The following is a 27,429-nucleotide window of genomic DNA, read 5'->3' as shown; positions in this document are numbered from 1 at the left end:
GAATATTTAATCAATACACTTTCTGTCCATGATTCTCTGATGAACAATTACATTTTTCTTTCATCCTGTTCAAATTCATAAATCCTGATAGCATTTGAAGACTTCAGACTATTAGTCCTAATTTTAATGTAATCTAAGTAAAATAAGCTAAAGGTAATCAGTAAAATCATCTCATTGCCACTGTGATTTCTCAAATACTTTTAGATTTTGACCTAATAACTAAACCATTAATTAAATGTAGCTAAAATATTTTGTCATAAATATCTCTATTTCATATATTTGGTGTTTTTTAAATGTTCATAGAATTCAACAACATATTTGAGACAAAATGCTTTTATTTGGTAGCAAGAATAAAATGATCAACAAAACATTCATATCATTGCAGATAAGAATATATGAGCAATATACTAACAGCAGTGTGTGTGTGTGTGTGTTTCACTGGTCATTGCACTGCTGTGTGTCGAGGCTCTTGGTCACTGCATTGTGGGACGGGTGCGTGGCGTCACAGCTGACGGTTGTTGCTCTGCTCCACTCACTCTCAGTGAGGCTCAGGCTGCTGCTCCAGCTGTACAGTCCATCCTTCTGCAGCTGACCGGGACTCAGATTGACACCAGAGCTCCTGCTGCTGTCGTCCACCTTCCAGCTCAGCTTCCAGTCAGAGGGGAATCCCTTACTGGCCACACACAGCACTGTAGCCTTACCCTGCTGCAGCTCGTCTCTGGAGGGAGGCAGCACCGTGACAGCGGGACGAGCCGCAGCTAAAGAGAGACACAGAAACTGTGAGGTTTCGTTCTTCTGAAAAACAGCTCTATCAGTCTTTCTGACTGTCTTTCACTTCCCTTTAAGAGATTCAGAGTTAATCAAGCAGATCTGAAGTGCAATAGTCCGTAAAACACACATTTTACCAGTAATCACAGCCACACACGCACACGTTTGTTTCGCTATCTTAGTTAGGACATTGCATAGACTTCCACTGATTTTATAACAGGTTGATGATATTTTCTATCACCTAATCCAACCCCTACTCCTAAACTTACCCATCACAGAAACATGTGCAGAACAATAAAGCATCTTTTGGCTGATTTGCAAGCCTTTTCAATATTGAGGACCAGTAAAATGTCCTCACTAGTGGGCTGTCAAAGTATTTCACAATATAAATGGGTACATTTGGTCCTCACAAGTATCAAAACAAGTACACACGCACACATATAAAATCATAATATGTTATATTCATTCATTTGGCAAACACTTTTATGCAAAGCAGCTTACATTACATTCCAGGTATACTTTATCAGTTATGCTTTCCCTCGGAATCAAACCCATAACCTTGGCGCTGCTAGGACCATGCTGCACTGCATGGTTATCTTTAACATTTAAGGTTTCTATTTTTAGTTTGTTCATATTGTTTTTAAACTATTTCTTGTTAAAAATTCACTGTGCTACAGTTACTCATGGCTGTTTGTAGATTGAAAGCTACATCAGATGACATACAGTATGTGACATTCATTTAATTAAAAACGTTTTCATTAATCTAGAATTATTACAAACATTTAATGATCAATTTATCATTTAATAATCATTAAAACAATTAATAATAATTAAATAATTTGAACTTTCCACAATTCCTAAGCTGTCCTATTCTTGTGTAATAAAATGTTTTCTTGTTTGCCTCTGTTAAATAGTTTTGTAAAGGTGAGACTGCATACTCACACAGACATTAGCTCTCTATTTCTTACTAAATTAATGAAAACATTGTTTGTCAAATGCAATTTACCATTCAGATGGATAAAATGCCCAGTAATAAAAAAGCGGCTGTTTTAATTCGGTCTGAATGAGAAATCAGAAAATTGTGCATAATTCTCACACCAAAATAAAACTTTACAATGATTTATTGCTATATTAGTCATTGGTATTATTTTTAAAATGTGTTTTAAACATAAGCAAATCCTCTTATTTTATTTTAATCTAGTGTTTAAAATCGAAATAAATGTACTTACTTCCAACTGAGAGTCGAGTGCCTCCACCGAAAGTCCACCACAGTGATACAAACTCAATCAACAGCTGTACAAAAACCTCCTGCACTAAACCTGACACTGACACTAACCAATTTTCTATTCACAGCTGATAGTAAAAAAGCGATAAGATAAAGCTACATAATTTATGACGGCGTTTTAGTGCCTCGTTAAAAAATAAAAAAAATCTAAGATTACGAGATTAAAGTCGTAATATTTCGAGAATAAAGTCGAAACTACGAGAATAAAGTCGAAATATTACGAGAATAAAGTCGAAATATTACGAGAATAAAGTCGAAATACTACGAGAATGAAGTCGAAATATTACGAGAATGAAGTCGAAACATTACGAGAATAAAGTCGAAATGTTTCGATCATTTAAATCGTAGAAATTAAAGTTATAATATTTTGAGAGTATAGCCTATATCGCGCATGCAAATAGCCCGCGTTGAGAGCACCGGGAGAAGTTGCCGGGCCACCGGAATTGATTTGAATATTGTTGTGTCCGAGCAGCCGCATTATCTTACTGGGATGTCAATTTTAAGGACTCACGGGAACAGCTTAATATCAAGAATATGATATTTATTAACAGACTGAACAGGAACAACTGTTAACATAAGCTCACACACTCAATCGATATTCCTTTGGGGGGCGCTGTAGCTCTCTTATTCAACCCTTTTTTAATACACTACAAATATAGCTATGTGTGATTATTAGCAGAAATCATACCATGTGTCATACTCGCGGGGACAGTATGCTTGGAAATAATATTTAATGTATTTAATGACAGATCGCTGTATTTATGTGAATAAATTCATTAAATTAGTGTGAAAATTCCACCACCTGCTCCGCAAAAACGTCCCAAACTTTCATTCCTCACACAGCCTGTCTAATTAAACAGCAATAAAACGTTCTAAAGGTTGAAGTGGACTCAAATTTGTTAACATACGTTATATTGTTGTCTTTTCTGCTGTAAACGTTAAGTGACTACTCACAAACTGTTTTATTCATGGTATACTGTAAATGAGGACATAATATTTAATGTCTTCCATTCATTATTTGTAGCGCGCCAGTCAACCAGTAATCGCAACAATTCTGTGCTTTGTTGCTTTTGCACACAGCTCAGCTTTCAAATTCTGCCGGTTTTATAACAAAATACAAATTATAAATGTGTTTTTGCTCTTTATTTCAAGTTTATAGCAAGATATAAATTGAAGGAACATCATAAGGCATAAAAAAAAAGAAGTTTAGCCTAATTTATAATGAAAATGTCTCGTTGTTCGTTATTGTAATCGGAAAGATGATTGACTCACATGCCGCTTAACAAACACATTATTGCAATATAGCCTACATATTGTTTGTATTTCGCTATAAAACTGACAGATTTTGAAAACTGAAATTTGGAATATCTCCCGGTGCTCCAAATCCGGGCCATTTGCATGAGCAAAAGGCTAGAATAGCCTATCTCAAAATATTATAACTATATAATCTTTATTCTCAAAACATTTCGACTTTAATCTCGAAACATTTCGACTTTATTCTCGTAGTGTTTCGACTTTATTCTCGTAATATTTCGACTTTATTCTCGTAGTGTTTCGACTTTATTCTCGTAATGTTTCGACTTTATTCTCGTAGTGTTTCGACTTTATTCTCGTAGTGTTTCGACTTTATTCTCGTAATATTTCGACTTTATTCTCGTAATGTTTCGACTTTATTCTCGTAATGTTTCGACTTTATTCTCGTAGCGTTTCGACTTTATTCTCGTAATGTTTCGACTTTATTCTCGTAGGCGTTTCGACTTTATTCTCGTAATGTTTCGACTTTATTCTCGTAGCGTTTCGACTTTATTCTCGTAATATTTCGACTTTATTCTCGTAGGCGTTTCGACTTTATTCTCGTAATGTTTCGACTTTATTCTCGTAATATTTCGACTTTATTCTCGTAGTGTTTCGACTTTATTCTCGTAGTGTTTCGACTTTATTCTCGTGGCGTTTCGACTTTATTCTCGTAATGTTCTCGACTTTATTCTCGTAGTGTTTTGACTTTATTCTCGTAGCGTTCGACTTTATTCTCGTAGTGTTTCGACTTTATTCTCGTAATATTTCGACTTTATTCTCGTAATGTTTCGACTTTATTCTCGTAATGTTTCGACTTTATTCTCGTAATGTTTCGACTTTATTCTCGTAATATTTCGACTTTATTCTCGTAGCGTTCGACTTTATTCTCGTAATGTTTCGACTTTATTCTCGTAGCGTTTCGACTTTATTCTCGTAATGTTTCGACTTTATTCTCGTAATATTTCGACTTTATTCTCGTAGTGTTTCGACTTTATTCTCGTAGTGTTTCGACTTTATTCTCGTAGTGTTTTGACTTTATTCTCGTAATATTTCGACTTTATTCTCGTAGTGTTTCGACTTTATTCTCGTAATATTTCGACTTTATTCTCGTAGTGTTTCAACTTTATTCTCGTAATGTTTCGACTTTATTCTCGTAGTGTTTCGACTTTATTCTCGTAGTGTTTCGACTTTATTCTCGTAATATTTCGACTTTATTCTCGTAGTGTTTCGACTTTATTCTCGTAATGTTTCGACTTTATTCTCGTAATATTTCGACTTTATTCTCGTAATGTTTCGACTTTATTCTCGTAGTGTTTCGACTTTATTCTCGTAATGTTTCGACTTTATTCTCGTAGTGTTTCGACTTTATTCTCGTAATATTTCGACTTTATTCTCGTAATGTTTCGACTTTATTCTCGTAGTGTTTCGACTTTATTCTCATAACATTTCGACTTTATTCTCGTAGTTTCGACTTTATTCTCGAAATATTACGACTTTAATCTCGTAATCTTAGATTTTTTTTTTTTTTTTACGAGGCAATAAAACGCCGTCGTAATAATTAAACCAGTTTAATTTTAATAAATTAAAAAAAATGTATTCAATATTATATAATTCTATTACTAAGAATAATGCAAACATTAATGCACTATTAAGAACAAAACAAGTACATCAGTACTTTCATGTAAAATAAGATTTAGGCTTTTTGTTCACATAAAATTATATTTTATTTATCTTTTGTATCTACATTTTATTTGTCTTTTATAGTCTAATTTACAGTCCTGTATTACTTATACAGTATCAATGCAGTCAGTTTGTAAACAAAAAACAAACAAACAAAATAATAATAATAATCTCTGAATATGCTGCATTTATACCTAATCTATTCAGGTCCAAATTTAGTAATTTTCTTATTTCATTGTGCACTTACTTTCAACACTTAGGTTGGTTCTTCCAACAAAAATCCTCCACAATAATTCATTCTCATTCACTGCAAAACAACTCCAGACTTTTTTGAGGTTTTAATTAAACTGATTAACTTAGGAATTGAAATATATATTACAAAACTAATTGTCATAGGAGTGAGAAGATATTTCAGTTCAGGAGGGGGTTTTCCACCGTAAAAATGTTTTGCATTTGGCAGCTCATACATGAGTGCTCCGAGTGTTTATAGTCTTGTCAACACTTTTAACAAATGCTGACAACTGTTCACTCTAAAACAGAAGCAAATATGATTCTCTTCATCTGGGCATTTTACTGCATTCAAGGTAATTTATTTTTCAAATAAAACTGAAATACATTTTTTTTTCTCATGCACTGATCATTTTTTTAAATTCAGTTTATTACTCCCGCAGGTTCTTTTGGGCAGGTTGTTGTGACTCAGTCTGAGGTTAAATCAGTTCAGCTCGGTCAAACAGTCTCTATCGATTGTAAGGTCAACACTGTAGTTTATAGGTTTCCAACAGGCTCAGTATCCAAAGATTACTACATCTCCTGGTATCTTCAGAGGCCAGATGAAACCCCTAAACTCCTCATATATTTTACAACAATGAAGCCTTCAAGTGCTTCATCTAGAATCAGTGGTGGAGGCAGTTTTCACTCTGGAGGAAATGGTCTTGATTTCACTCTGACCATAAGTGATGCCCGGCTTGAAGATGCAGGAGATTATTACTGTCAGAGTTACCATGAAATCAGTGGTAAAGCAGTGTTCACACTGTGAAAAGTTCCCTTACAAAAACCTACCTTGGTCAGACTACCAAGAATCCTCTGATGCATCTGAGACCTACAGGTGCTGAAAGCAGAACAAAAACAGGGGCAGCAATAAGATACAAACAGATGTTCTATTTAATCAAATTAATCTTCCAACCCAGATCTGCAATATCAATAGAACATTTCTTGCTGTTCCTGTTATTTCATTTTCCAAATTCATTGGGTTCCATGATATTTCTCATACAGTGTTTCACATATAGAAATATGAAACTGTACTTGACACAAAGTAGAGAGGGAGACAAATGCAACATGAATACAAAATCACTCAGTCTATTCTGGCTTTAATAATAAATACATGAAAAAAATATTCTAATGTAGATGTCTCTATAATTTAACATTCTGAATCCATGTTATATTCAGTTCTGTACATTGGTGAATGAACTGTCACCTCCAGATCAACTACATATATAATATAAATGGTCTCAAGAGATTTTGATCTATGTAGATATTTGTAAGAATGAATTGCAAGCGCTCTTAAAAACAGTATAATTTCAAGGAAAATTGTTTCCCCAATATATCAGTTAGTTTGTCAGAATCAATCATGCAATTAAAAACATGGAATAATGGAATAAGGCACAATAACAACATAACCAATCATAATTATATTTTTAACACTTAATTTTAAGGTTTGAAATTAAAGTTCTTGTTTTTCACAATAAAAGCAACCTGAAACAAACCATATCCAAAGTATTTATCTCCATTCAGCCGTGAGGAGCGTGAGTTTTGCATAAGAAATTACATAACACATTACATTTTAACAATAACAATAACAAAATATAGCTGCAAGCAGCGATGGCGGCCCAAGCCGTGTGCAAACGCCACCCCGGTGGCATCAGGAAAACTGTGCCCAGCGGGCACATGCATTACAGTAACCTTCTGGCAGTCTGGTTTTGATGGATACAGCAATGAAAGGGTTAATCCAAACTATCAAGACATTGAGACACACACACACACAGACACATACACACAACAATATATACAATTTTGGTAACACTTTCAATAAGGTTTCAGTTTTTAATTTAACTATATTAATTAATATGATCAATAATTATATAGCTTTTATTAATGTTAGTCTCTCTCTATCCTCTATGTCTCACACACACACACACACACACACACAAAGAACAATTTGTGAATCTTTTGTAACACTTTTCAACAAGTTTTTAGTTTTTAACATTATATAAGTTAACACAAAGTTAACATGAACAATAGTTGTATAGCATTTTTGTGACCCTGGACAACAAAACCAGTCTTAAGTGTTGATTTTTCGAAATTGAGATTCATACATCATCTGAGAGCTGAAAACGCTTTCCATTGATGTATGGTTTGTTAGAATAGGACAATATTAGGCTGAGATACAACTATTTGAAAATCTGGAATCTGAGGGTGCAAAAATCAAAATATTTTAAAAATCGCCTTTAAAGTTGTCCAAATGAAGTTCTTAGCTATGCATATTACTAATCAAACATTAAGTTCTGATACATTTACTGTAAGAAATTTACAAAATATATTCATGGAACATGATCTTTACTTAATATCCTAATGATTTTTGGCATAAAAGAAAAATCTATAATTTTGACCCATACAATGTAGTTTTGGCTATTGCTACAAATATACCCCAGCGACTCAAGACCGGTTTTGTGGTCCAGGGTCCCATTTATGAATCTTGGTGTATGATATGTTCAAAATTGACTACTACATTACTAATTAAAATTTCTGGTTAATGTACATTAGTTACTGTACCATAAACTAACAAATAATTTTTTACTAACACAAAGAAATATAGTAAAACATATGTTGTTCATACTTAGTTTGTAAGTTTTGAATTAACTCATATTAAAAACTATATTATTGAACTATACTAGTTAGCATGAACAATGATTATACAATATTTATTAATGTTCAGTTAAAAATGTATTAATACATTATTAAAATTTAAAGTTGCATCTTAACATTAGTTTATGTTCTGTGAATTAACATAATATATGTCAGTATTAACTAACATTAAATAAGATTAATAAATGATTTTAAAATATATTGTTCTTTTTAGTTCATGTTAATTAATGTAATAACTTATGTTAACCAAAGAGACCTTAATGTAAATTGTTACCAATACTTTTTATATTCTATTCTATTCTATTCTGTTATATTCTATCACTATAAAAAAATATATATATATATATATATATATATATATATATATATATATGTAAAAGAATATTGACAGTACAGAACATTTCAGCTGATTCTGTGCATTACTTTTCATTCTGATAGACATACAGGCAGCTCTTGAAATTTAATGCTATGCCTCCATCTGGTGGTCATCCTTGGTATTACACTCTTGGTATTAACTAACATTAAATAAGATTAATGAATGATTTTAAATTATATTGTTCCTTTTTAGTTCATGTTAATTAATGTAATAACTTATGTTAACCAAAGAGACCTTAATGTAAATTGTTACAAATACTTTTAATATTCTATAACTATATAAAAATATATATATATATATATATATATATATATATATATATATATATATATATATATATATATATATATATATGTGTGTGTGTGTGTGTGTGTGTGTGTGTGTGTGTGTGTGTGTATAAAGAATACTGAGAATACAGAGCATTTCAGCTGATTCTATGCATTCTTTTTCATTCTGATACAAAGACAGGCAGCTCATGAAAAATAAGGTCATGCCTCCATCTGGTGATCATCCTTGGTATTACACTCTTCACCTTTAAACCAATTTCAGTTAAAGTTTTAATTGTTTTGTGGCCCCTGAGCATGATACATTTTTGAAACTATGCATGTTTCCTCAGAATGACTTGTTATATTTATGTAAAACGTTTTGAAGTGTTTGGAAACTGCACTTTAAAGATATAAGAAAATTACTGCTATTTGTTTTACTGTTACTTTAATAAATCAGCATTACCACACCGTTCGAGATATCCTAAATCCGTCCGCAATTTAAAATCTTCAGTATATTGGCATCATGTTGACAAAGTTTGGTGTGAACTACTTGTTTCTGCTTGGAGTACGAGTTTATTTACAGCCTGTTTTCTCAAAAAACAAACATTCAAATAAAAATAGCCGACTTCCTGTTGGTCGTAGCTAATGACTGTAAATTAGAAAGTTGTCCGGCTAAATAAGAACAATTTATGTACCAAGTTTGGTGTCTGTAGCTAAAACTAACCCCCAAACTTTTGACAAAAGGTGGCGCTATAGAGTGCCTCTTCCACGCCCATTTATGAGCTTTTGTTGGTGTCTAACTATCATTAATACGGATATGTGTATTGAGTTTCATGGAATTCTAAGCATGTTATCTGCCTCAAAATAACCGGAAAAAAATATTCAACTTTGACATATTACCACGGCAACAATATTTTAGATATCAATATTCCCTTCACAGTTTTACATCGGCCGTGTTTTGTCATTATTCTGATGAAGTTTGAAACAAATCGGGTAAAAATAAGATGCTGAATTCAAAGCATTTTGAAATTGAAACATTTCCTGTTGCCAGTTGGTGGCGCTATAACTTTTACTCATAATAGTCACATCTATTCGATCGGCATCGTACAACGAACAAACCCCTGACGTTTGATCAAAATCAGACAATGTATGTGGATGTTATTAGACATTTCGTGTCTCTCATTTTTCGCCATAATTCATCACCTCGCCACGGGCAAACCGTTCGAGATATCAAAAATCCTTCCGCAATTTAGCATCCCCAATGTCTTGAGATCATGTTCACCGAGTTTGGTGGCAATCGTATGGAAGTCCTCAGAGGAGTATTTCAAATTCCAGAGCATGCGCTTTTCAAACAGCCCTATATAGCCGACTTCCTGTTGGGCGGAGCCTATGACATAGAGGGTGAAAATTGTTCGGCTCAATGAGATCTATATGTGTTCCGAGTTTCATATGAATACGTGCAGGTATGTGTGAGCTACATATCATGTTTTCAGACTGTGTTCTAGGGGTCGCTGTAGAGCCCCTGTGCCACGCCCAGGTCCCAGCCTGGGAGGCGTCCTAATGGCCGTGGATTCCAACATGTGTGCAAATTTTCAAGAGTTTTTGAGCATGTTAAAGGAACACTCCACTTTTTTTGGAAATAGGCTCATTCTCCAACTCCCCCAGAGTTAATAAGTTGAGTTTTACCGTTTTGGAATCCATTCAGCCGATCTCCGGGTCTGGCGATAGCACTTTTAGCATAGCTTAGCATAGATCATTGAATCCGATTAGACCAGTAGCATTGCGTTCAAAAATGACCAAAGAGTTTCGATATTTGTCCTATTTAAAACTTGACTCTTCTGTAGTTATATCGTGTACTAAGACCGGCAGAAAATGAAAATTTGCGATTTTCTAGGCCGATTTGGCTAGGAACTATACTCTCATGCCGGCGTAATAATCAAGGAACTTTGCTGCCGTACCATGGCGCAGTGATATTACGTTGCGCCTGAAAGTAGTCCCCAGCTATATTATAACTAGGTACCTAGCTGGGGACTACTTTCAGGCGCTGCGCAATATTACTGCACCTGCTGCGCCATGGTACGGCAGCAAAGTTCCTTGATTATTACGCCGGAATGAGAGTATAGTTCTTAATCATATCAGCCTAGAAAATCGCAACTTTTCATTTTCTGCCGGTCTTAGTACATGATATAACTACAGAAGAGTCAAGTTTTAAATGGGACAAATATCGAAACTCTTTGGTCATTTTTGAACGCGATGCTACTGGTCTAATCGGATTCAATGATCTATGCTAAGCTATGCTAAAAGTGCTATCGCTAGATCCAGAGATCAGCTGAATGGATTCCAAAACGGTAAAACTCAATTTATTAACTCTGGGGGAGTTGGAGAATGAGCCTATTTCCAAAAAAAGTGGAGTGTTCCTTTAAGGCCCCCAAAAACTCCTGGAAGGTTGAAAAAATAAAATAAAATAAAATAAATAAATAAATAATCCTGAAGGAAAAAATAGGGCCCTGCGCCATTTTGGCTTGGACCCTAATTAAACATTTTAGTACTTAATTTAACATTTTGATCTTCAAGTCAAGTTCTTTATTGTCAATGATTAGATAGTGAATGATGTACAAAAAAAAGATACTTAGTCCTTCTCGTACTGAAACAGTAAATACATTTATTTATTTTTTTTTTACAATCACTAGGACACATTTCTCAATACTTAAGTCACTTTTTCAAAACTCTTCACACAGCGAGCACAACATCAGTCGAAGTGGGCTAATTTGTGAATCATTTATCATTGCTTTGGCACAAAATGCATTCATTGACGAAATCTGTCAAATTGCATGAATTGTATTCTCACTTTGACACAAACAACACCAAAACTTTATGTACTATACAAGCCAATTTGCACGTTTACATACTGTTTACAAAACTGTTAAACTTACGTTGAAAACCTAGCCCCGTATAAAAATGAATAAGACAGAATTCTGCAGTAATATCATATAGAAAAATATTCTGAGTGTACAAAATCAAAGCAGTTGCATGTAGCTGAACATCTGTTAGTCTTTCACTTTCATTACTATCTATAGAAAAGGGGGAAAATTTATAATTTTGTACTGTAGGCTAATGTAAACATGGAGCATGCAACATACATCACATTGAATTTTACAAAAGAAAACATTGTATACTGTAATGCTACCTGTTGTTAGTGTTTTTTAGGTTGTTTTGTAATAGTAGCTTACACTGAACCAATTTTAAATTGAACCAACTTAAAATTTTAAGGCAACCAGCGTCAGCAGATTTTTGAGTTTGCTCAACGCATTTTTTGGGCGATTCTCCAATTTTTGTTGTATAAACTTAAAATGACAAGTTAAGAAAACTCAAAAACCTGCTGAAGCTGGTTGCCTTAAAATTTTAAGTTGGCTCAACTTAGTAGTATTGAGAAATGTGTCCTAGCGACTGAAAAAAAAAAAAAAAAAGTTCAAAACCTAGCACAGTATAAAAATGAATAAGATAGAAATTTGCACCATTTCTACAGTAATATCATACAGAAAAATATTCTGAATATAATACAGTTTTTTACAATCATTTTGTCACCAATTTCAGAACCTTGATGTCATTTTTCAAAACTCTAGACACAAAACTCAAAACAGTCATTATTTGTAACACAGATGTTTCCTTTATTATTATATTATTCTATGTTTTTATCAACCCTGTCTTGTGGATTTGGCCACATGCGGGTTCTCATCCACATCATAATGGATGTTTTCATTAGTTAAACAACTTGGAAAAAAATCTTCCTGCATGGCAAAAACAGGCCTGACATTGGTCTCCTCCTGTGATGTCACAACCCATTCTCACTCCCAAGGCGTCAAAAACTGAAGCATGGTCAAACTCCTTTCACATCACTATGAAGACACCAAAAGTGCCCCTAGGCGTCATTATATGACAAAATAGGATTTCCATTGCTTTCAGTTACTTGCTTTATGCGTCAGGTCAAGACGCTTATGGAAAATGACAACACGTTATCCTCCGTTGTTTTCAGTTGTTTGTCTTAGTTTAATGGTTTGCATGCATTTGTAAAAAATTTATAAATCATTTTATATACATTTATACTTTTATTGGAGCACCTAACCCCACCCCTACCCTAAACCTACCCACTTCTGAACAACATAAAACACGTAACAGGCAAATATAAGTGCAGTCACAGGTATTTATTGCAAAAACTGACCATAAACAAGCAGTATAAAAGCATTACAAACAAGTCATGTTGCATTCCAAGTCTTCTGAAGCCATACGAAGTCTTTGTGAGAAGAAGAGAGCAAAACAAGACACAGAAGAGCCAATAGCCTGTCAGAACAGCATGACGCAATCGGTCACGAGACACACAAGAACCAATAGTATTTCACAACCAAGGCTGACGTAAGGCTTCTTCTGGCGGCATTTTTTGAATTCGCGCACAGACTGCAGCACACAGGCTGAGCTTAACGGCGGACGGAGACGGCGATCGCGTCTATTCCTCTCACAAATCAAATGTTTTGCCTCGGAAGACTTGGAATATTCATATTTTTTGATATTCAAATTATGACGGTAGTTGTATCTGCCTGTTATATCTTGTGTTTTATTGACAAATGGTAGGTTTAGGGGCAGGGGTTGGGTTATGTGCTCACAAATGTGTAAATATTGTAATAAAATAAAACTGTTGTGGCTGTTTACATTGAAAAATCACACCCCAACATATATGCAATAATGGCAATACCCAATATATAATTTAATTATGACGATAAAATTCCCAGTATGGCGTCGGCATATTGACGCTAAGGGTTTCCTATTTAAAGCAACGGAGGACCCTGCAAGTCGAAAAATGACGCTAAGGGGTACCTTGAGCGTCAAAAAGCGACGCCAAGTGGTCCTGACCAAGCTTCAATATGTGACTAGTTGGGTGTGAGAATGGGTTGGATGTCATTGCACGCATCATCTATGGCCTGGAGAAGAGGGACTTGTTTGTGAGGAGCCTATTGAAAACCTTCAGGTTACAGTAAGGAAAGGGAAGTATAAAGGTAAATACAAGGTGATAAACTGTGGATTTGCCTGAAACCATGATTGCACTTGGTGTCGTTGCTAGGAATTCTGGGCCCATTGCACTAATTTTGCTATGGGATCCCTCAAAATCACATTCAGTGGGGGGTGGTCAGGCCCCCAGCGAACATCGTTCTGGGACGCTCTCAACCACTGGAATCTCAACCTCTCCTCCATGTCATGGCCAGGGTAAAGCCTGCCTCATCCAAAAATATGAATGGTTTCCATCAGCTTCCAGCTCTATCACCCTCTAAAAAGACATTTACTGTATTGTAGGAAAAACAAATACTAAATACAATGATATAGAATTTTGGGGGATTTTTTTTCTACCCAACAACAGGCACCTTGAAACTGATCATACCTGAACATACTCAGTCCTCAGTTGCTTCACTTTCATTATCTAAACATGTAATATTGTTCATCAATTTACATAAAAAATTTGCTTCAAGAGTTATGCAACAGTTACGTAGCTTTTTGAGCAGTTGTATCAATTGATAGTTAGATCATTATAATGAAATGAATAGACACTCAATTCAGATGTAATGCATGAGTTGCATTTTGAAATAGTAATACTTTGATTTTAAAGGGATAGTTCACCCAAAAATGAAAATTTGATGTTTATCTGCTTAACCCCAGGGCATCCAAGATGTAGGTGACTTTGTTTCTTCAGTAGAACACAAATGAAGATTTTTAACTCAAACCGTGCAGTCTGTCAGTCATATAGTTTGTTACAATCATTTTTGCACTAATAACAGAACCTTCATGTTATTTTTCAAAACTCTAGGCACATAATTCACAACCGATGATCAAAATCAAAACATTTTTCAAAACACTTAACACTTTTTCCAAATGCATGGATGCATGGATAGCCAAAGATCTTTTGTTCATTGAACTAAAATCACTGGTTCAAAATAACACAACTTAACATCAAAGTATTACTATTTCAAAATTCAACATCTGAATTGAGTGTCTATTCATTTCATTACAATGATTTAACTATCAACTGATACAACTGCTCAATATGCTACCTAACTGTTGCATTACTCTATGGAAAATGATGAACAATATTAAATGTTTAGATTATGAGTGTGAAGCAACCGAGGACTGAGTATGTTCAGGTATGATCAGTTTCAAGATGCCTGTTGTTGGGAGAAGAAGAAAAAAATCCCCAAAAGTCTATCTCATTGTTATCAGTATTTGTTTTTCCTACAATACTGTAAATGTCTTTTTAGAGGGTGATAGAGCTGGAAGCTGATGAAAACCATTCATATTTTTGAAAAAGGCAGTCTACCCTGGTCATGACATGGAGGAGAGGTTGAGAGCGGCCCAGAATGATGTTCGCTGGGGGCCTGACCACCCCCCACTGAATGTGATTTTGAGGGGCCCCATAGCAAAATCAGTGCAATGGGCCCAGAATTCCTAGTAATGGCACTGAGAGCAATCATGGTTTCAGGCCCATCCACAGTTTATCAACTTGTATTTAACCCCATACTCCCCTTTCCTTACTGTAACCCGACTGAAGATTTTTTTCTCCACTTGGAGGTGGAAGGTTTTCAATAGGCTCCTCACAAACAAGTCCCTCTTCTCCAGGCCATAGATGATGCATGCAATGACGTCACAGGGGACCAATGTCAGGCCTGTATTTGCCATGCAGGAAGATTTTAACTAATGAAAACATCCATTATGATGTGGATGAGAACCTGCATGTGGCTAAATCCACAAGACAGGGTTGATAAAAACATAGAAATGCAGTGAGGAACACTTCAGTTGACATTTTACTGTAGACCTACTGTAGTTTTTTCTTATCTTTTTTTTATTATTTAAAGTTTTTTGAAAAAGCTGTTGTGTTGATTATTTCATCAATAATTTTCAAATTTTGTTTAATGATTCCAGTGTCTGTACTTTTCTCTCTAGTCTATTACAATGATGTATGAATGTGTAGAACCATAATAAAAGCTGCATCATGTGTTTTGAACAACTATATTTAATGATTGTACTAAAACCTACACAGTGAAACTATGGGTATATTGTGTGTGGGTGATCTAAAGTAATGTTCCTATGATATTTCATAATAAATGAGTTTTTTTGAAAATGCAAAACATGAGTGGAGTAATAGTGGGGGGAATAGTGAATTATGGAGTCTATTTCAAATACCGTGAACATTAATTCAGCGTGTGCAAATTTGCGAAACCTTTCCACATGAGCTTGTTTTTTCAGTCTCCCACAATGAAGTCTTGTGTGACTGTAAAATATAACTACTCTGAACAACTTTCTGGTTCAGGAGATTTGTATAGCAGAATTAGAACGATGCAAAATGACAACAAACCCTCAATGTTACAGCTGAACAACAATGAAATCATTGATTAATAACTTTTATTGATCAATAACTTAGTTCATTAGAACTTTAAAACTGTCAAAAAAACAAAAACAAAAAAAAAGTCTGACTCATCCATTGAAATATGTTCCTTGGCGGTATGAGAGGTTGTTGTTCTCAGAAAAAACAAAAAAACATTTACATTGTGAAGACACTTTGCATTGAACTGCATGCTTCAGTGCTCTGGAGGTCTTTATAGATTTGTGAGACTGATTTTATGACTGACTGCTCTCCTTCATGATAACAGATCATAAAGCAAACATGACTTTAATAGCCATCATTATTTGGACACTCACAACCTGCATCTGGAGTAAGTATATAGAAATTCATATCATATATATATATATATATATATATATATATACATATACTTTCTTAAATGCATGTTTTTGACCTGAACAGTATACGTTATTATACTGTATATATTATCATTGAACTTTAACTATTTTGATATGAAAGATGACTATGATATACAGAACTAATATGATTATGATTTTTATTATTCTACAGTCTTTTCTGTGTCTCTCTTCAGGTTCTGTAGGGCAGATTCTGACTCAATCTGAAGATCAAACAGTGAAGCCTGATCAGACTGTCACTATTCACTGTAATCATGAACCAGCTGTGAGCTGTGTTAAAAAAGATACCTCTCAGTATTGCATGTCCTGGTACCATCAGATTCCTGGAGAATCTCCTAAACTCCTGATCTATTCCACATCAGACAGAGCTTCAGGTGTTTCTTCTAGATTCAGTGGCAGTGAAAGTGGAAATCACATGGATTTTACTCTGACCATCAGTAGAGTCCAGCCTGAAGATTCAGGAGTTTATTACTGTCAGAGTCTACATAACAAGGGAGTCTCTGGCACCACAGACTGGGTGTTCACACAGTGTAAAATCATCATACAAAAACCTCTCTGTGTGAGACTGCAGCACTGCAACTTTGAGCTTCTGCAGATGTTGATGTTAAAGATCATTATTCATCTCACTGACTTTACACAAGCATACACATAGAAACTCTCTTTAATGCTGGTGATCGATTGATTTTCATTATTGTCACACACTCCTTGACACATTCTACATATTTTATTAATAATTAACATCAGAATGTCTTAAGGGTTTCCATATAAAATTACAATCCAATAAGTGATGTTTTATAAACAAGTTTCGGGAGGAGCACGCACAGATAATTAACACGGCCAATTCATCATTAGTAATTACACCATCTATCCAATCAGTGCAACCCCTATAAATAATCAAGCACCAAATACGCATAACCTTTATTCAGTTTATTATATGTAAGTGTGAACTCGTGAAAATAATAAAGGAAAGTTCACCATGGCCAAAGCCAATGAAATAAAAGGTTTTCACATCAGTCCCTGGTGAAAAGCCACCCACATTTTACTATGAAATGAAGTGGTTAGTGGAGTAACTGAAACTTTATTATCTTTAATGTATCTCATATATAGTATATGTAAGATCATTGACAGCTGGGTGTTATTGGGAAAACTTCCCTTAGTCAGGTTACTGAACCAAGGGAAGATCTTCTAATGCAACTGTAGGTGCTGAAAAGAGAACGAAAACAATCAATAAATATGACACTCAAGCACTCACAAAGTTTAATTTTGTTTAATATAATTAACTCAATAATGTATTTATTTATTTATTTTTAAAATTAATTTATATTCCATCCTCCTTCTCCTGTAACATATGATTTCCATAATCCAAATCCAGGCTCATTTTTTAAATAATATTTAACAAATTTTTCATGTACATATTCATTCATTCATTCATTCATTCATTCTTCTGTGAATGTGTAAATTAGTATAGGCTTACTGAGCTCTGCTCAAGCTGAGAACTAACATATATCTCAGTAGTCGCTATGAATAATAGGCACAAGTCTTTTTCTTTTGGACTTTCCCAGTAACTTGTCTGTATATCTGTATATTTGAAATGATTCTTTATATTTTAAATTATTCAATATTGTATATACTGTATAATAAAAATAATAAAAATTAAAATACTTCATTAATTAAATGTAACAAAAATATTTTAACATAAACATCTCTTTTACTATTATTGATATTTTAAATAATATCTACATATCCATGCTGCTCATCACAATATCACATGTCCTAAAAACCAATAAATTGCACAGTATTTCATATTTTAATAATAATTCAGCACTGTATTTAAGACAAAATGCTTTTATTTGGCAGCAAGAATAAAAAGATTAACAAAACATTCATAGCATTGTAGTTGTAGAGTTACAACAGATAAGAATATATGAGCAATATACCAACAGCACGAAAGATTAATGGTTGAGCATGGTCTGATTTAGGACAGTGTGTCAGTGTGTGTATTCACTCATCATTGCACTGCTGTGTGTCGAGGCTCTTGGTCACTGCATTGTGGGACGGGTGCGTGGCGTCACAGCTGACGGTTGTTGCTCTGCTCCACTCACTCTCAGTGAGGCTCAGGCTGCTGCTCCAGCTGTACAGTCCATCCTTCTGCAGCTGACCGGGACTCAGATTGACACCAGAGCTCCTGCTGCTGTCGTCCACCTTCCAGCTCAGCTTCCAGTCAGAGGGGAATCCCTTACTGGCCACACACAGCACTGTAGCCTTACCCTGCTGCAGCTCGTCTCTGGAGGGAGGCAGCACCGTGAGAGCGGGACGAGCCGCAGCTAAAGAGAGACACAGAAACTGTGAGGTTTCGTTCTTCTGAAAAACAGCTCTATCAGTCTTTCTGACTGTCTTTCACTTCCCTCTAAGAGATACAGAGTTAATCAAGCAGATCCAATAGTCTGTAAAGCACACATTTTTACCAGCAATCTCATATAGGTTATCTTTACATTTAAAACTATTTATTAATTATAGATAATGTTATATGGTTTCTGTGAACATATATTCAAATTATTGTTAAATTATTTGTTGAAAACTTACCGTATTACTTATAGAAAATTACACTGGAAGAAAACGCATTTCTGTCTCATGTAACATTCAATGAAAAAAGAAATTAAAAAAAACTAAATTAATCAACACTGTAAAATAATGCTGCAGTAATATCAACTTAATGTTTTTTCTAGATAGTTTAAATATCCAACTTAACCAAACTAAACTTATCATTTTAAGCATGAACGATTTTGAAACAACACATTATTATTTACTTTAATGTTGAATTTGAAGTTTTGAAGCAGATCTGAATTTCAACAGCCTGTAAAAACATATTAGTGTCAGTATTCATAATTAAAATAATCAGTGTTCATAAAAAATCAAGATTTATGATATGAGACATACATTTATATATTGGAATCAGAGGTCGTGTTAACCGATAATTTTCCATCACTACATAATGTTTTTACATTTACATTTATGCATTTAGCAGACACTTTTATCCAAAGTGACTTACATTCAAGTTACAGTTTTTACATTTGATCAGCTCTTGCTTTCCCTGGGAATCGAACCCATGATTTTAGCGTTGCTAGCGCCATGCTCTACTATTTGAGCTACAGGAAAGCCCTTTTAGCAGTGAAAAATCTGTGACAGATTACACCGAGGGTGATCTATTGACAGAATTTAAAATCTGAAACTTTGTTTCATAAGAAAAGTAACAACACAAGCTTAGCCTATTGTGATTTATTGGATGGGAGGCATTATATGTAGCTACTGTTCATTCATCAACTGAAAACAGCATCGAGTAGGATTTAAGAATCGATATTGGTTCATAAAAATCTATTAAAATCCAGAAATTGATTTTTTGTTGTTGTTGTTACCCAGCCCTATATATTTTATTGTTTTTAGTGACCTCCCTGTCACTGCGGGGTGTGTTGTTGAACATGAAAAGTGACACACAGTCTCTGCTCCTCTGTGCTCTTCATGACTAAATAAATGCATAAGCCTATATGCTCGTCCTTTAGGTTCATTATTAAAATTGAAAATGTGGACAAATATAAAAGCAATTAAATGAGTTATTATCATTAAAATCTGAAAATTAAAATAACAGGTAATAATAGATTGTGACAGAATTTTTACGACCTCTGATTGGAATGATATCTACCTTTCAGGTTTATATTCTGAACAATATATTCAGACTTGAAAAAGAAGATAATTGTGTATTTTATAAGCATTTCACCTAAAACTGAGGTGATTTATTTTGTTCCTAAACATCTGAAACAGCAGACATATTTCTATTTCATGTGAAGTACACAAGCATAATCTATAAAATGCATATTTTCTTATTTACCAATCAAACAGATAAAAAGGTCAACTAATTCTGTCTACTAAAAAATTGTCTGAGGATAGGCTATTTTTGTATTTTAGTTACTCTTATTCTATTGGTCTGTTCTTTTTCTTATTATTACTAACTAATTAATTAATAGAAATAGAAATAATAGAAATAGAAAGATATTTACTTACTTCCAACTGAGAGTCGGGTGCCTCCACCGAACGTGCGCCACAGTGACACAAACTCAATCAACAGCTGTACAAAAACCTCCTGCACTAAAACTGACACTAACATCAACACTCACACTCACAATAACACCGCCAGACTGTATCTTAGGTTAGTTTTGCTTAGAAAGGTCAAAATTAGAAATTAACTATTTTTACAGTACTTTATTAATGTTAATTGATTAATTCAAGCAAAATGTATTTTGTATTTTTGGTAAATTCCAGGATGCATCTGAATTTGTTTTTGAAAGTGTTTTGCATATTAACTGAACACGGTGCTTAAAACTCCACTCATGATTATTAGTGTGTGACACTGACACACACACACATAAGAAACAATGATTTCTCTTATTCTAATGCTGGGGACACTCTGTCTGCTTGCTCAAGGTTCAGAAATATGTTTCTACATTATGGAATTAATCATTTGGAATTTATTTTATATCATTTTTTTTTTTTGCTTTGCTTTTTAGATTTATTATATTTACTTTGCTTTATATATGAAAACTTGTCTTTGCTTGTATTTTAAATTATTGTAATACTTGTTTTTGATCTCTCTCTCAGTGTCTCATGAAGAGGTTCAGTCTCCTGAGTCTCTGTCTGCTGAAGCAGGAGATTCTGTCTCTATCAGCTGCACTGGGACCAGCGGAGTTGGAAGAGACATGAGCTGGTATCTGCAGAAACCTGGAGAAGCTCCTAAACTCCTGATCTACACAGCCAGTCAACTTGAATCTGGAGTCTCAGATCGGTTCAGTGGAAGTGGATCTGAACCTGATTTCACACTGAACATACGTGGAGTCCAGACTGAGGATGCAGGAGTTTATTACTGTATGGGGTATTATAGTGGTGGAGTGTGCACACAGTGAAACAGCATCATACAAAAACCTCCTTCAGTCAGACAGCAGAGAATATGTGAATACTGAGAAGTTCACAATATCAGTCAGTTTTGATATAATCAGATAAGTTGTGCTTAATTGTATTTGTACATACATCCACAAGATAATACACAATGATGAATTAATTAGACTTTAGTTAATTATGAATGAAGCATGAAATCCATGTGTCTGTTTCAGTATTAACATACTCTTTCATTCATCCTTGTAGCTGCCCTAATTTGTAGCATTTTGAACAACATTTGTAACAATTAATTGTAAAATGACATGACTAGCCTATGGAGGTTTTATGTAGTAAGAAGACAACAAATCATATTCTCACATCATACTGTTTATGAACGTGAACCATCAAAAAACATGGAAACTGTCTTTAATTCTTTTTTTTTTTTTTTTTTTAAATATAGTGGTAAACATAAGCATTCATATCACATTTAAATCATAATATTTGTCATCACGATAACCATCTGCTCTTGTATCAACATCATTTGTTGGTCCTGGAACAAAACATATGTCAAATAACCATATCCTAACCCACATAAATTACAGCATAAATCTCAGGACAATTAGGCTATAGGTTGATAAGAATGTTGAATCCATCTGCAGGTTACACTGATATATGGCGACAAGTGACTGTCTTGCCCCAAAAAAATAAAAATAAAATTGAGGGAGGTTGTTAGTCTCACTTAGTGACACTTTGCATTGAATTGGATGCTTTGGTGCTCTGGAGGTCTTTATAGATCTGTGAGTTTCTGATTTTATGACTGACAGCTCTTCTTCATCATAACAGATCATAAAGCAAACATGACTTTAATATCTGTCATTATTTGGACACTCATGTGCTAATATTATTGTTGGTTACAGTGTTTTCTGGTTCTCTTCAGGTTCAGTGGGGCAGATTCTGACTCAATCTGAAGATCAAACAGTGAAGCCTGATCAGACTGTCACTATTCACTGTAATCATGAACCAGCTGTGTACTGTTGAAAAAAGGATACCTCTCAGTATTGCATGTCCTGGTACCATCAGATTCCTGGAGAAGCTCCTAAACTCCTGATCTATTACACATCAGACAGAGCTGCAGGTGTTTCTTCTAGATTCAGTGGCAGTGAAAGTGGAAACCACATGGATTTTACTCTGACCATCAGTGGAGTCCAGCCTGAAGATTCAGGAGTTTATTACTGACACAGCCCAGACAGCAACATAGTGTTGGCCCAGATCCGGCCCACATCTGGCCCGCGTGAAATCCATGTGGGCTGGATCTGGGCCGACACTGCTTGCTGTCTGGGAGTCAACATAACAAGGGAGTCTAGACCACAGACTGGGTGTTCACACAGTGCAAAATCATCGTTCAAAAACCTCTTTGGGTGATATTGCAGCGCTGAGCTTTGAGCTTCTGCAGATGTTGAAGATCATTATTCCCCTCACTGACTTTACACACACATACACAGAAACTCTCTTTAAAGCTGCTGAACTGTTGATGTCCATTATTGTCACACACTCCTCAACACATTCTACATATTTTATTAATAATAAACATCAGGATATCTCAGTCAAGTTTCCACATGAGGTACAATCCAGTAAAACCCATCCAAACTTGATAAAAGCAAACTCATCATGGCCAAAGCAACTTCTCAAATTCACACTTTAACGAAACAACGTAATAGCCCAGTTCAGTGTGAAATAAGCCAGAATCCATATTTTGTTTGATTTTGTATTCGTTAACAACAGGGTTTCCCTTGTGTATTCAAAATGAAATATATAAGCTGTTTATTTTCTTGTGTTGTTGATGATCAACTCAAAATTCATTAAATGATATGACAAAGGAATGAAATAAGACTAAATAAGGACAAAATAATCATACACAATTAATCATTTAAAAAGCTTACATTTGGCAAAAATAAAATGATAAAAGAACACAATTTTATTAGAAATTCACGTCACGTGTTAAAGCATGCTTTCAGAAAGATTAACATAAAAAGCTAATTGGTACACAGTATTGTATGTCCATTAGTAAAGACTGTGTATGTGTGGTTGTGTGAGTATGAATGAGTGATAATGCATGATAGTCTATGTCAGTGTGTGTATTTCACTGATCATCGCACTGCTGTGTGTCAAATGTGTTCCACAATGATACAAGCCCAATTTACTTGACAAAATCTTAACTACTGCTTCAAATATTGTTTAAAATTACTCTGAAATATACATTTAAACATCATTAGTATTTCAGGTTTGAAAGAAAGAATGAATTAATGCAAGAATGTGTCATTATTTATCACTGAAACCAGGCCCGGATTAACACAGTGTAGTGCCCTAGGGTGAGCACATTTGAAGCGCCCCCCCCTCAAAAATTCAGGAGCACCTTCTGATCAATAACAAAAATTAGCTTTCCCATTAGAAGGTGATATTTGACTCCTTAAAGTGATTTACAGGGGCATTTTCTGGTATTTTTTGCAATGCAATTTTTTTTTTTTCTCGAATTTTATTAAAAGTATGTCATTATGTCAAATTCAAAAGTCCATATTTATAAGCTTTTCCAAAATGTCTAATAATAAAAAAATAGAATAAGAACAGGTAGAATAATAAGAATAAGTTACCAATCAAAATAAATCAATATTAACAAAATCAGTTTCCACTACAAAGGTGGCACAGAACACAAAAGTGGCATGAAGGTAAATTTACAGACATTTACAAAGGCTCAGAGGTGGGATAGATGTTTTAAATTCATAACAATGTTGTGAGATTAATGTTTTAAAAATAAAATTTTGAATATAGAACTGTTGTTTGATTGAAATTATTTAAGTAACTATGACACTTTAAAATAAAACTGCCAGCAGGTGGCAGCAAGTCACTGATTTTATCACTGAATCATTCATTTAACTGATTTGTTTGAACGGCTGATTCATTCAGGAACGAAGCAAGTGACTCCCTGCGTCCCAATGTGCATACTATCCACCCTATCTGCCCTAAATAGTATTGAAAATGACTACTATCACATAGAATTTAGGATGGATAGTATGCACATTGGGACGCAGGCACTGTCTTTATGAATGGATAATTGAATCACTGACTCTAGATTCATTTAAAACGCAGGTTCATTCATAAATGAAACAACGCTGTATTTGAATGGAGATGCGCAGCGGCTCAGCTGTGACTGTTTGAACCTATTTTCCTTTACGAAATAGAGCAAAATCGGAAATATTGTTAAATTCATACAATGTACATCACTTTATATAACTTATTGTTTGTTGAACTGTTGTATTAATTTGATATCACATTTGCAAACTCCTATAATCTTTAAAAGCTGTCACAGTTCATCGCAATCTCACAAAGCTCCATAATAATCAATGAAGAGATCTACACTGCACAACGAATCTCTTATTTACACCCTGTCTACACTTTGTTTGTTATAACGAGAGGATTTGTGAGCTTGCATAACTCAGCAATGAACAAAAGTATTTTGAGCAGTGAGTGGATTCTGATTAACATTGCATTCAAGAAATTAATGTCTGCGACACATTACTCACTGCTGCACAAACACGCAAGTAGAAATCTTTGAAGCTCCCCTGAGCGCAAACACAAATGCTGATCGGGTATGTTTTGATAGTTGCACGCAGTACTTTTCAGTCGCATTGTAGAGCCCTGGCTATGTGCCCTGATATTTTCTCATTTTTTAATTTACATTTAGCCCAACTGCTACGCTGATGCTGCCTATCCATTATGAATTGAATATTATAAATTGGCGGGCTCGACTCTGACTGGGGGAGGGCGCAATTACACTGTGGCCTGACCCAATCGCAGTTCTATATGCATGCATATATTTTATATTCTCTCTGTATACATTGGATCATTAACTGTTTATTTTCTATGCATCTGCAACTCTTCCAGCAAAATAATATATACAAAACATTAAAAATATTTTAAAGGTCTAGTTATTTTCTTAATCACTTGGTGCCCCCTTATTGGCTGGTGCCCCAGGGCACTCGCCCAATCCCGTCTATGGATAACCCGGCCCTGACTGAAACAGACTGATATGGATGTCATATTTCATTTATACTGAACATTATGTATTGTATATGTGACCCTGGATGACAAAACCAGTCTCAAGTGTCAATTTTTCACATTTGATAATTAATACATCATCTGAGAGCTGAATAAATAAGCTTTCCATTGATGTATGGTTTGTTAGGATAGGGCAATATTTGGCGGAGATACAACTATTTGAAAATCTGGAATCTGAGGGTGCAAAAAAATCGAAATATTGAGAAAATCGCCTTTAAATTTGTCCAAATGAAGTTCTTAGCAATGTATATTACTAAACAAAAATTAAGTTTTGATACATTTAAGGTAAGAAATTTATAAAATATCTTCATGGAACATGATCTTTACTTAATATACTAATGATTTCTGGCATAAAAGAAAAATGTATAATTTTGACCCATATTTTTGGCTATTGCTTAAAAATATACCCCAGTGACTTAAGACTGGTTTTGTGATCCAGGGTCACATATATAGATTAATTCTTAAGACAAGTATCAGAATTTATCTGCTTCTGTCTGGACTGACTGATTGTGAACCTTTAGTATGGTTTTTGTATGGTGTTATTTCATACTGAGAACCTGTCACTGTAATAATGTCCTGCATCCTCAGGCTGGACTCCACATATGTTCAGAGTGAAATCAGGTTCAGATCCACTTCCACTGAACCGATCTGGGACTCCAGATGCATGTTCACTCGTTGAGTAAATGAGAATTTTAGGAGTTTCTCCAGGTTTCAGCAGATTCCAGTTTATGTCATCTTGTACTCGAATGGTCCCGTCAATAGAGACAGAATCTCCTGCTTCAGCAGACTGAACCTCTTCATGTGTCTACTGTAAAACTACTAAAATAAATAAAAATGTTAAGCACAAATTCAAAATATTTCATAAATAAACGTTAATCATCATAATGTAGAAAATATATTTTTGAACCTTGAGCAAGCAGACCCAGTGTTCCCAGCATTGGAGAAATAATTGTTTCTTATGTGTGTGTCAGTGTCACACACTAATAATCATCAGTGATTATTAGAGAGTTTTAAGCACCGTGTTCAGTTAATATGCAAAATGCTCTGACATTCAGATTCAGAACACATCCAGATGCATCCTGGAAAAGAATACACTGTCTGTTTAAAAGTTTGGGGTCAGTAAGTTTTTTTTTGATGTTTTTGAAAGAATCATCTCACCAAGGCTGCATTTATTTGTTAAAAATACAGTAAAGACAGGAATATTGTGAATTGCTATTACAGTTTAAATTATTATGTTTTCTATTTTAATATATTTTAAAATGTAATTTATTCCTGTATTTTAACATTTTAATTAATATGATTCTGTGCTCTGATTATAAGAAACATTTCTGATTATTATTTTTGAAAGAATTCTTTTTATAATTATTTAATGAATAGATAGTTAAAAACAGCATTTATTTAAAATAGAAATCATTGGTAACATTATAAATGTCTTTGCTGTCACTTTTGATGAATTTAGCTTCATTGTGGACAGAAGGCTGCTTTGCATTCACTGTAAACCCCGATAAGTTAAGATAACTCAAAAATTTGATGAAACTTATTGTCTTAAAACTTTTAAGTTTATAAACTTAAATTTTTAAGTTTATTACACTCACGTACATATAACCTATGAACTCAAAATTACTTATTTGAATAAATGTTTTTCTGTTTATTTTAAACTCAAATTTGATTGATCAGAAATTAAAATACTAATATATATATATATATATATATATATATATATATTTTTTAAATACACAATACTTCATTTTTGTAACAAACAATTATTTTCATTAATTAAAATAAATTTAAAAAGCCTTTAAAAAATTACCTCAACATTAATATTAGCAAAATTTGATTTCTTAAACACTTGGAGAGAAGACAATTTTCAAACTACATATGCAAAAATATATTTTATTTTGCAGAACAAATAACCATTCAAACCTGATGCATTAACATCCATGCATAACTGACATTAACTATTTGAGAATAAAACAATATATAAAAAGTAGACGTATACCATA

General features: G+C 34.1%; 1 protein-coding gene and 4 gene segments (V, D, J or C); 3 read left to right on the top strand and 2 right to left on the bottom strand.

The window, feature by feature from the left end:
* Positions 1–306: 306 nt before the first annotated feature.
* LOC131525141 (Ig kappa-b4 chain C region-like) lies at positions 307–2,531 on the bottom strand. The segment is given in 3 exon segments: positions 307–758; positions 1,998–2,099; positions 2,471–2,531. Coding segments are annotated over 3 exon segments (486 nt in total).
* A 2,968-nt stretch (positions 2,532–5,499) lies between these two features.
* LOC131525941 (immunoglobulin kappa variable 4-1-like) lies at positions 5,500–6,198 on the top strand. The segment is given in 2 exon segments: positions 5,500–5,613; positions 5,701–6,198. Coding segments are annotated over 2 exon segments (438 nt in total).
* A 10,046-nt stretch (positions 6,199–16,244) lies between these two features.
* LOC131525140 (Ig kappa chain V-III region VH-like) lies at positions 16,245–17,042 on the top strand. The segment is given in 2 exon segments: positions 16,245–16,344; positions 16,567–17,042. Coding segments are annotated over 2 exon segments (549 nt in total).
* Positions 17,043–18,219: 1,177 nt separating this feature from the next.
* Positions 18,220–26,364, bottom strand: LOC131525472 (immunoglobulin kappa light chain-like). Its single transcript, XM_058753122.1, has 4 exons — positions 26,334–26,364; positions 25,991–26,233; positions 20,447–20,530; positions 18,220–18,714 (listed from the first exon to the last, which is right to left on the bottom strand). The coding sequence occupies exons 1-4, from the start codon at positions 26,362–26,364 to the stop codon at positions 18,392–18,394; spliced, it is 681 nt and encodes a 226-aa protein (XP_058609105.1). The 3' UTR covers positions 18,220–18,391.
* On the top strand, positions 20,787–21,355 carry LOC131525474 (immunoglobulin kappa variable 1-6-like). The segment is given in 2 exon segments: positions 20,787–20,866; positions 21,041–21,355. Coding segments are annotated over 2 exon segments (351 nt in total).
* Positions 26,365–27,429: the final 1,065 nt, after the last annotated feature.

Source organism: Onychostoma macrolepis, chromosome 19 (genome assembly GCF_012432095.1).
Source record: "Onychostoma macrolepis isolate SWU-2019 chromosome 19, ASM1243209v1, whole genome shotgun sequence".
NCBI lineage: Eukaryota > Metazoa > Chordata > Actinopteri > Cypriniformes > Cyprinidae > Onychostoma > Onychostoma macrolepis.
Note: the sequence above shows the minus strand (reverse complement) of the source record. Positions and strands in the feature narration are given on the sequence as shown.

Excerpts from the sequence above, each read along its gene's own strand:
- LOC131525472 (XM_058753122.1), bottom strand. The coding sequence starts at position 26,364 with ATGCTGGGAACACTGGGTCTGCTTGCTCAAG. Across the intron at positions 26,234-26,333 it reads ACTGGGTCTGCTTGCTCAAG|AGACACATGAAGAGGTTCAG; the intron begins GTTCAAAAATAT and ends TAGTTTTACAGT. Across the intron at positions 20,531-25,990 it reads GGATGCAGGACATTATTACA|TGCAGGAGGTTTTTGTACAG; the intron begins GTGACAGGTTCT and ends TGTCAGTTTTAG.